Source organism: Oryza glaberrima, chromosome 3, assembly GCF_000147395.1.
Source record: "Oryza glaberrima chromosome 3, OglaRS2, whole genome shotgun sequence".
NCBI lineage: Eukaryota > Viridiplantae > Streptophyta > Magnoliopsida > Poales > Poaceae > Oryza > Oryza glaberrima.
This window is the reverse complement of record NC_068328.1, coordinates 1,799,322-1,809,896: the sequence shown is the minus strand read 5'-3', so window position 1 is coordinate 1,809,896 and position 10,575 is coordinate 1,799,322. Positions and strand designations below refer to the sequence as shown.

Sequence of the window (10,575 nt, the reverse complement as noted above, 5' to 3'; positions counted from 1 at the left end):
CAATTGCTTATGGACCCAATAGGCAACCGACTATACCAATGGAAAGCCGGGCCGGTAAGAGATCCTGAGAATTGACGTAATAGCAGTGACGGGTTATTGGCGGTGTCACCACAAGCTGCCTCAAAGTAGGCTAGATGTTCCCTCGCATCTCCTGTACCATCGAACTGACGGAACTTCGGTGGATGCCACCCTGAAGGAAAGGGCACGAGATCATGCCAAGCTTCATATGGCTTCTCCAATTCACTTTCCGAGGATTGAGGCGCTTGCTCAGCAGCAATTTGTTTCAACTTCTTGTTTACCATGTCCTTGACAATGTCATGATAGTCTTTGAGCGAGCTTGGGGAGGGCATCGTGTTTACTGATGTAATTGGTTTTCCAGTGGGTCGAGGATGAGTATTTGAACGAAATTGATGATTGGTATGCTCATGAGTAATGTCCTCGATTTCTTCAATTTGCGGATCAATATTTTTCGAGGGCGAATCATGATGAGGCATAGGTTGACCGTTGATTTCCATGAATTTGAGAAAGTTCTCGAATTTTGCAGCCAACTGCTCCATCATTTGCCTTTGCTCGATAAGTTGTTCTTGTAGCTTAGCTTCACCAGAACCAGATGCACCTATGTCAGTGAGTATTTTTGCCGGTTTCTCACCTGTCTTGCTATCGTCCAACTTCTCACCAGTCGCATGCACTAGTGCAGTGTGGAGATCATCAAAATGTTCGCCCTCGTCTGAAGGAAGGGATGGATTAAGATCATGATAACGAGGTGACGATTCGTGATTTTCTAATGAAGAGGAGGAACTATAGTCATATACATCTCCTTCGCCACTTGGATCCTCCTGTTCTGTGTCTGGTTTTGGGAGGTTCTCTTTCATTCCCTCGAGTGCAATAGATTTTAACCGAGTATTAGAACCCGGTCTGCTTGCTACTCGTTGAACTTGCCGGGGATCACGGGGAAGATGAGACGCAAGGTCTCTGTAGGAGCGAGCGTATATATCATCATCAGATCGTGAACCCTTCCTTGAGGTTATAGGTAAGCATGGAGCTTTGGACCTTACTTCCTCTGATGTCGTGGCTGCAGCCTCCTTTGCGGCCTCATCATTGCTTTTAAACAACGAGCGCACTAAACCGAAACTTGGAATTATAGTTTTGCGGAAATCCGCTTTTGGGTTTGGTGCGATTTCTTCGTCGGAAGGATATGACAGCTCCTGGGTTATGCGAGGCGGTGCCCAATTAGACGTGCCACCATCGTGAGCTGTCACTGTGCCACATAACGCAGCACTATTTTTTCTTTGATCTATATCCTTCATTTCTTCCTCCTTATTATTCGCCTCGTCCTCTGTCGGTTCTTGGCTGTGGGGTGCAGCCATAGCAGGTTGCTGTTCAATGCCATCCATGGGGACGGCTTGATCAAGCGCTTGCTGCCTCCCTAGAGACGGGGCTGCCGATGGGGGCTTTATTTCTTCATTATTTCTCCGGAGTATAGTCAAGGAACGCTGCGCCGAGGGTGCCTCATCTTGCCTAGTAGCTCGTGTTCCACGCGGTTTTGGCGTGAGCCGAGCGAGGAGGTAATTAAATCTCTCACTCTGCTCCAATTCCGCAGAAATGCGAAACGTGATTCTTCCGTCTTCTTGGTGGATCTCTTCATCTGAACGGACACGGACTTGCGTGTGTTTTAAAACCAATTGTTCAAGTTCTTGGTATAGTGCATGGCGATTGGCCCGCCGCCTCTCCCGCTTGCGTTGGTTGATAGATGGCTCATGAGACGCCGCTGGAAACGATGGCATTGGGAGGCGGGGTGGCGAATCCTGTTGCGCACGAGGCACCTCCCTTGGTTGGACTTGAATTAGTCGTCTAATTGGTACAGGAGCTCGAGAGGGAGCTACATCTTGAGCGGGATTACGTGCTCTCCACTGATAATTAGCACGAGGTGGTGCCATGTAATTTTGTTGGCGATGCCAATAATTCCCGCGCTGTGGCGGCCCTGGTTGCCTATGTGGAAAGCTCGACATAGACATGGGTGCTCGTCGTGGTGCCCAGGTTCGGTGATCTCGTTGCGGGCGATAGTTCGAGATAGGATATCGAACCCCACCCCCGGTACGTGTTGTGGATGACTCCGGAGCTTCAGGACGACTTAGTTGCCTCTGAAGTTGGTTCATTTGATCTCGTAGCCGCCGAAATTCTTGACGTAAATCATCATTACGTGGTGCTGGTGCCTCGGCCGCCAGAACAGCAAATCTATTACTGGTGTTGATTGACGAGGAAACTCCTGCCGCGGAGATGTGCAAGCATGGCTCCCATGATCTTTGCCGAGGAGGATCTCCGTGCTTAGTATAGGCGGCGGTTGGACCCGGTAATAAAGTTGTTTTCTGAGACCGACGCTTCCAAAACTCTCTCATGATCTCCTGTCGTACCAAGAGTTTGACTTTGTTTGGTTCATGAGCCCATTCATCAGGGAACATATCATACGGCGGCGTTAAAGTGCTACGGTACTTGAAGACTTTGTCAGCCAATTCCATTGCATTAAGCGACCAATCCACGTCAGGGACGGTGCTCTGTGCAATGCGTGACCGTACTAGCTGGTGCAGTCGTTGCACCTTGCTATACTTCCTTCGATAGTTCCGAAGTGGGTGAGGACTGTTTGTCAGACGAGCATTAGTCATTAGTCGCCGCAGATTGCTTGAGACAGCCTCTAACGACTCCAGTAATTCCACCTCCGAGCGCTGCACGGTTGGCTTCGGGATGTCTTGTTCATTTATTTTTGGTGGAGTGTACAAGGAAGCTGCTTGTGCACGCCTATTGGAAGCTTTCCCACGCAGCTGCTGAGCTCCTTCCACATCTCCTTTTAGTTCAGTGATGACTGCTTTCTTCAGAAAACAGCGAGCCTCCAGCATAAGTGTACGACGCTTTTTCTTTGCCTTAGTAGCAGCCCATTTCCGAGCCTTCTTTGATTGCATCACTTCAAATTGAGCCATCTCCTGAGTCTGGTGAAAGAACACCTTGGAACCTTGCTCGAACACCACCATCGGAGGAAGTGATCCAAACTGAATCATCCTTGGCACCGGTGTGTTGTCAGAGTGGAAAAATTCCCCTGCAATAAGGATATCCTTATTAGCATATTTGTTCAGGGAGTGATCTTCATGCATTTGGATGCAGAATGTGGGCTTGAACGAGCGAAGACGAGTCCGACGACCATTTGCACGTAGCAAAGATGGGAGGAGAACCATGTCCCACTGGGCGTGCCATTTTGTTTAGAGAGAAAAAAAATAATTTTTTCTTCTCTGCCCAGGGAAATAAAATAAAAAAAATGTGCGGGCGTGCCAGTGTACTAAGTACACAAAAAAAATAAAGTGGACGAAGGAAAAATGCATTTTATTATAATTCTCGAAGAATTACAAAAATACAGAATCCTTGGTCAAATACGCTCCACGGCCCATAAGCAAGGTGGATCTGACTTGGCGATTGTGATCTCCTGGTTCCCGGGGTCTCGGAAGACACCCGGTTAATTACTCTCGCGGGTTAAACCCGTGAGATACCTCCGATTAAGCTACGCTGGTCGTCGTCGTCTGTCTTCGCTTCACGTTCTCCCATGCATGATGGTGATGGTGATGTAGATGTGTGTGAGTGGGCGCCGGCGGTATTCGCGGCCTCGTCGGTCCGCACGCCGGTGTTGGTGACGTTGTCTTGGTGTCGACTCCGCCCGCCCTGCCGTCTAGCCTCATCGGCCTTGGACGACGTATTGGTTTATATTGTTGTTGAAGACATGCATGGAATTGTGTAGCTTGGATGACCCGACGACGTAGAAATTGCATCGGAATTAGATTATAAAAGTAAAATGATCAACGCGAATAATAGCCAAATTGGTCGTGGCTTGGAAGTTTAATATGGAGCAGCCCCAAATGAGTATGAATCTGCAAACTCATTTTTGCTTGTCACCATGTACAGTAGCATGCATGCATGTCTTGTTTTGTTGGCTTGCCACCGTATACAATGGCATGCACAAGACAGTTAGCATCCGCGACATAGGACGGCTCTGCGGCGTAGCGCCCTGGCGGCTGCCTCGACTCCCTTTGGCGTGCTCCGGTGAGGCAAAATGACAAAAAACCTTCTCCGGCAAGCAGCGGATGATGGCGAGCATCGCTTGGCAGCGTTGCGTCGTCTACGGACTCAGGCGGCTCGACGACGTCCCCGACAACTCCGACGAGATGGCTTGCGACGTGGCTGGAGCTGGTGACGCCTTGCGGGCACCGAGTAGTGACGCTCCGGCCGGCATTCTCCTCGAGCAACCAGCCGATGAGTTCGAAGAAGATGGTAACGTCGACGAGAGCGAGCGGACGTCAGTGATGTAGTGTAGGGGAGGCTGCGACCGGCAAGGCGACGACGTCCAACGTCTCGGTGACATCACATCGCCAGGTAAAGACGTCGTGGGATAGAGGTTGTGGCCGGCGAGGCAAGGACTTCGCGGCAGAGGTAGATGTGTCGCCGGCGACCGACATCTCTGATGAGAGGGAGCGACGCGATCTCCGGCCGGCAGTGCCTCCGACAGACGGAGAGGACGCTATCTCCAGCATGCCGGGCATCACCAGAAACTCGCCTCGTCGCCGTGTTGTGCATGCATGACGATCTAAACAGAAAAGCAGGAAAAACAAAAGAAAGCTAATAAGCTATACCCATGGCAATGGCTGAGTACATGCTCCGGCGATCGTCTCCTTCTCCACGCGCCTCCTCGCCGGACGCCGAGGCACTGTGGCCAACGTCACCGGCCGCCGAGCGCACGTGTTCCCGCCGGACGCCGAGATTCTCCGGCCAAAATGGTGCGTGTCTCTCTCTCTGTGACTGTCGCGTGTGTGTATTCTGTCTGTGTGTTCCTCCGTTTCTGTGTGTCCGTTGTGTGAAATGGCATGGCCTTTTATAGTGAAGAAAGGCGGTTCCAGCCAGTACGTGCATGGCTCGATCAGTGCATGCGTGATCAGCCAATTGCCTAATTTAGCGATTAGCATTTCTTTCCATATGCTCTGTGATTCTTCCAATTAACCGAGATCCTTATTCGGCATGATTCCGTCTGAGTTACACTGGCCGATCTCCTTTCCAATTTGGAATGATACAGAGGGATCATTTTCCTCATATTCGTATATGCGTGCAATCTGTATATGGTGTGGAATTCTCCTGTCAGAGCAATTTCTGGTTTCTAAGCATACGTGCGTGTCCATGGTTTCCATGGAATCATCGATAGGAAATCAACTGCCGGCAAATGACGTGATTATTGCTCTCTAATGATGATTCTACAGTGGCATGCTTCCAAAATCAATCCACCGTCATTTCTTCTTTTCGTCAGTGATATCGTTTATAGCTGTGCTGCCATTTATTCTACCATCTATTCCATGCATATATTTATATATTCTATCCTGGCTGAAATACATCATTAAATATATATATATATATATATATATATATATATATACACGTGAGTATATATGCACCCGTATATTAATTGGGCAGCACTGCACATGTCATATAACATTCTCATGTACGCCAGATTGTATCATTGGTGATAATTAATCACTAATTTTACTACTGTACTGTCATTCTCGGAATTAATATTTTGACGCACCCCATTTCTTATAAAATAAAAAAGGTGTACAAAATATCATCGAACATGTATATCTGATGTAACACGTCAAAACTTTACACCCCTTACACGGGTGAGTACGAATCACATAAGAAATACGTTTCCGATCTTTAGCTGTCCTGTTTGCCTGAACGATCACATCGAAAATTAAGAGTGATCCGATTAGATAGGCACCGGTGTCCGTCCTACTAACTCCCAAATGATCACCGTGTTACGTCCTCGAACTAACGCTAACAACGTGCAGAAAATCTCCCTGCATCTCGTGATGGTTCATTGGATCGTAGTGGGCTCCAATAAGTGGGGCTTCCAGGCCCATCTTGCTGGGGCCCAATAGTAGCGAAAACGAAAGTAGCACCAAGCTTCCATGCACGACGACAGAAACGAGCGATGACATTGTTGTTTCTTTGGGAAGAAGGACAACACAACCGATCCGTTAGCTTGTCCATTTCGACCCTAAGTGGTGCAAAATGATTGGAGAATTAGTCACCAAAATAAATAATTGTACTAGTTCTAAGTTCTGATAACACAACTAGTGACCAACCATGACTAGTTCTATAGAGATGTTGGGTTTCAGATTTTCAGTACAGAGCCGACGCAAGTTCAGCGTTCAGATGCGCCAAATTATACGGATCCGTGCATGCTTCCGATTCTAGTTTAGATCGCGACCTTCTAGCTAGATAAATTATAGGTTGCACAGGTTTGATGAGCACGCTAAAGCTGGGGCATGTACACTGTATTGGTTTGGTTGCAAAGGAAAGATCCGGCTTAAAAGTGCAGCTTCTCTTGACTGACGATCTTGATTCTGGCTTTAGGTGCATTAACCTTCACAACCACCCAACTTATCTGAAAGATCTAACAAGATGAAAGAGGAACTGATTCTGCGTTTCCGAACAGTGAACGGTGCCTGCATTTGTGTTTCTTCTTTGCAAACCGAAGCTAGTACATTATACTCTGCTACTACTTTAAGCACTGAGACAATGTCATAGTTAAATGTTCAATGCTCCTTTCAGTATATTAGTATTAAGTGCTAAAAATAACTGAAAAGACATAACTATAGAATGCAGCCGCAAAGCCTGCATCAAAGGACCTAAACGCCAGCTTAAATAGAAAGACAATTTGGTAAGTTCGATTCCAACGTGATACATTAACTCCTTGACCCAATTCCATGTGATGCCAAACCGACCGAACGGCTTACGCGATTTAACAAAGATTCATCTTTGCGATTGAAAAATGCATGTGAATAAAAAGCAGAGGCCTCACATGCTCAGCTTAACGGTTATCTTTCAGTTCAGAGCCAAACCCTGCATGGCTGCGTATAGCTGAAAAATGAGACGGGAATAAAATTGCAGCTGAATCCAGATACCATTTGGTATTTTAGCAATTGACATTAACTCGCATCCAAATCAAGGTCTAATTAACATAAGTTTATATGGTTGCTGCTTGTCGCTTAAGAATCAGGAAAGCAACCTCTGAATTTGGAGGTAATCCATGAAAGTGAGGTTGTGTAGACATTTGATTTGAAAGCTAATAACTAAATTTTACTGAATATTTCACCTAAACACAATTCCATTCCATTGTGAAACGATCCCTATACATCATGTACGCAACCTACCAAAAACTAAGAAGAATGATGTCAAACAAATCCGCATTGTCCTGATCACTAATCTTCCAGGAATTTCCCTCCAGAGAAGATCAAAAGCACGGCGTCAGTACGTTGAGCAGTGACACCCTCGCGTTCACGAGCGCCCGGTACACCTGCTCGCAGCCGTCTTCCGCCGCCACGACGCACTCCTCCAGCCTGAGCAGCCGATCCATGGCCGCCTTCCTTTCCTCCTCTTCCTCATCGATGCATTCGTCCAATGGCGTCTCCTTTGCGCCTGCGCCGGACTCGCAGGCAGCGACCGACACCGTGCGCCGCCGCCACCGCAGGAGGTCGGCCACCCACCACACCGGCGCGACCGCTACCTTTGCGGGAGAGGCTGCGGTCGGGGACGCCAACGACCGCGAGGCAGAGGAGGCGGAGGCGGACGCGAGGCCCGCGAAGAAGGAGGCGGACGCGGCCGCCGCGGCGCACGTGGCGGCCCCGACGGCCTCGGCTAGCGCGGCCTCGCCGGAGTCGGACGTCGCTGCGGCGGAAGAGGAGCGGTAGGAGAGGTCACGCAATGTGGAGGCGAGGCGGGAGAGGTCGCGGTCCGAGCGGCGGCGCGCGCGCAGCGCGGCGGCGAGGCGGGTCGCGTCGCGGCGGCGGAGCGCGGCGTGGGCCTCGGCGAGGAGCTGCTTGAGCGCCAGGAGCGCCTCGCGGAAGCACCCGTGCGCGTCGGCGAGGAGGAGGAGGTCGTCGAGCAGCCGCTCCGTCCACGGCGCCGCCTTGCGCGGCGGCCGGAGCGGGTCCTGCGCCTGCGGGTGGTGGAGCAGCTCCGTCAAGCCCGCCAAGAGCCGCACCAGGTGGCCGACCCCTTCGCCGATCCACTGCGTGCCAGCCTGCGCCGGCGCCTCATCAGTCCACCCGAGGAGAGCACTCGCCGACTCGTGCAGGCCGGTGACGACCGGGTGGAAGCGGCCGGGGAGGCTAGCGGAGCGGGCGCGGGAGTACGATAACTTCTTGTGCCTCGTCCGGCGGAGGTAGGACGATGCCTTGGGGATGGTGAGCGCGGTGAGCCGTCGGCGGAATCCCGCTGCCATTTGCTGCGTCGTGCACCTCCGGCTTGCTCGAGAAGCTGTTGTGCTCTTCCCGGCGCTCGCGGTGGCAGTATGGGCTTTTTGCTGTGCGATCGAGTTGGTGGTGGTGGCCGTGGTGTGGCAAGTGGATCGCGGCCGTTTTTATAGGGTGGTGTGGTGTGGATTGGTAGAGCCCGCACGGGTGGGAGGGGGTGTGGTCTTGTATACTGTGTTCGGCAGCTAGCCATGCGCCAGTGGCGGAGTGGCGCGAGTAGGAGTTGGATTTTTCACTCCCCCCGTGAGCTTTGGGCAGCATCAGCTTACGATACAAGATTCTGAAGTCCGTCCTGAAGGGTATAACCACCGTGTTCAACAAGCTAGGGAGAGCAGCGGACTACAGGATTCTTCTGGTAATCTGGCCAGTTAGGACGATAGTGTACTGTGCCTATTTTTCGTACTACTGTTCTGGGCCACTTCAATAAGTTTATTTGTTTCTTTCTAGGGTAAATTTTCTCGTTTAACGAACCATTTGCAGTGGCCTCATTTCCTTTGCTTGTGCAGCAGGGTAGTACATTATGGAGAGTGAAAATTTTTTTGAACTGAATGGAGAGTGAAAATTGAAAAGTCAGTGCCAACGTCCTGTGGCTTGCAAACAGTAATGCCGTTTTGTAGCTACTTAGATGGAGTAACTCCTTTTTTTTTTCACGACCGACATACTCCTACTATATTAGCACATGGAGTAACTCTTATGTACCAAAATATCACATGTAACATAAAAAATATCCCATGTAAAAATTGCTCACATGTACTAGAAAATACTACCATAGATGTAAATGATTCTCCTATATGAGGAAGTAGGATAATCCTGGGCCGGATCTACCACCCGGCCACCCCGAGCAGATGCCCGGGCTTATCGACGGATAATCCATTAAAATATCATATAATTAGAAATTTTCAAATAGAATTCCTATATTAAATAGTAGTACTAGTTATAGTGAGGTTTGTCCGGACTTCAAAATATTTCAGATCCACGCTTGCGCCATGCTTGAATTGATAGGTCATTTTCGTTTTTGGACTAAATATTTTTATATAAATTCAAATTCGCAAAGGCCAATAACAAATTCAAACTCGCTCCAAGCGTCCTGGACTCTTGTTTGGATTACACAGGTAGTAGTATACAGGTGCAAATTGGCAGCACATCTATCTTGCATTGCACGGAGAGTAAAGTTAGTTTAGGGCCAGTACCTGTGGCGCGGGCCCTGCCACCCGGTGTGGGAGCACCTGGCGTGTGGCGCCCCACGGCGCAACGCGCGGACACGTGCATGCGCCGGTGCGTGCCTCGGGGACCCGCGCCCCCTCGCGCGCGCCGGCCCACCTCGCTCATCACAGCTCACTCCCCCGTCCCACATTCAATGCCGTCATGGCCGCGCGCGCGCGTCGGCGTCGCGCGCCACAACGCCTCCTCGCTCGGTCGCTCCCCTAGTTCCCTCCTCCTCCTCCGCACCGGGGCCCCTCCGCTCCGCTGTCCCGGCCAATATGTGCACTCGCCATTGCCATCGCCTCGATCGATTGGTGGGGGCGGAACGGATGCGGATGGGTGCACCGCACTGGCGCAGCGTCCCATCTGGGGCGGGGCCTCTCGGGCTCGTGCGATGGGGACGTTTGACACCGGTTGGCCTGCGCTGCAAGGAGAGGGATCGATCGATCGCCATATCTCGCGACTTCAATACTCATCTTCGTCTGGTGCAATGCAAATGGAGGGGGGCGGGGCCGTACGAGCAGCAAATCATTGCGATCGACTTGCCAGCCGCTGGCACTGGCCTTGCTGCTACTCCATACCGTCCTCGATAGTTCCATGTGGGGTTCATCCCTACATGGATCGATTGATCGATCGGACTGTGAGACGATGAAATCAATCATTGGGTTTGGGTTGGTGTCCCTTTCTGAATCCATGCATCTCGCGTAGTACTATTATTTTCCTTTGGTGTTATTTGGCTGGGTCGATGTGATCAACTCTATAGATCAAGACCTTTGGTGTTCTTTCCTTTGGTGTTATTTGTGCATAACTAGTTCGCTGCAGGCTTGTTTCCAAGCTCCCCTGCATGCAGGGTGGTTGGAGTATCTAGATAGCTGATCATCTCCCGTTGCCCTGTCACGATCCTTTTCGTCCGTTTGCACGTCCGCACTAAGATTTTCCAGGTTTTCCTATGTCCTGCTTATTACTGACGATGCATTTGACTCCCCCTGAATCTGGAAGGAAGAATCCATGACCACATGTTAGTGTTTGCAGA

General features: G+C 50.4%; 1 protein-coding gene across 1 annotated transcript; it reads right to left on the bottom strand.

The window, feature by feature from the left end:
- Positions 1-7,318: 7,318 nt before the first annotated feature.
- Positions 7,319-8,308, bottom strand: LOC127768634 (uncharacterized). The gene is made up of 2 exons (XM_052294252.1): positions 7,867-8,308; positions 7,319-7,752 (listed from the first exon to the last, which is right to left on the bottom strand). The coding sequence occupies exons 1-2, from the start codon at positions 8,306-8,308 to the stop codon at positions 7,319-7,321; spliced, it is 876 nt and encodes a 291-aa protein (XP_052150212.1).
- Positions 8,309-10,575: the final 2,267 nt, after the last annotated feature.

Bases quoted from the DNA above. Each gene is read 5' to 3' on its own strand.
- LOC127768634 (XM_052294252.1), bottom strand. From the start codon at position 8,308: ATGGCAGCGGGATTCCGCCGACGGCTCACCGCGCTCACCATCCCCAAG. The intron at 7,753-7,866 runs GCGACGCGACCC...CTTCCGCCGCAG, and splicing joins CCACGCCGCGCTCCGCCGCC to CGACGTCCGACTCCGGCGAG.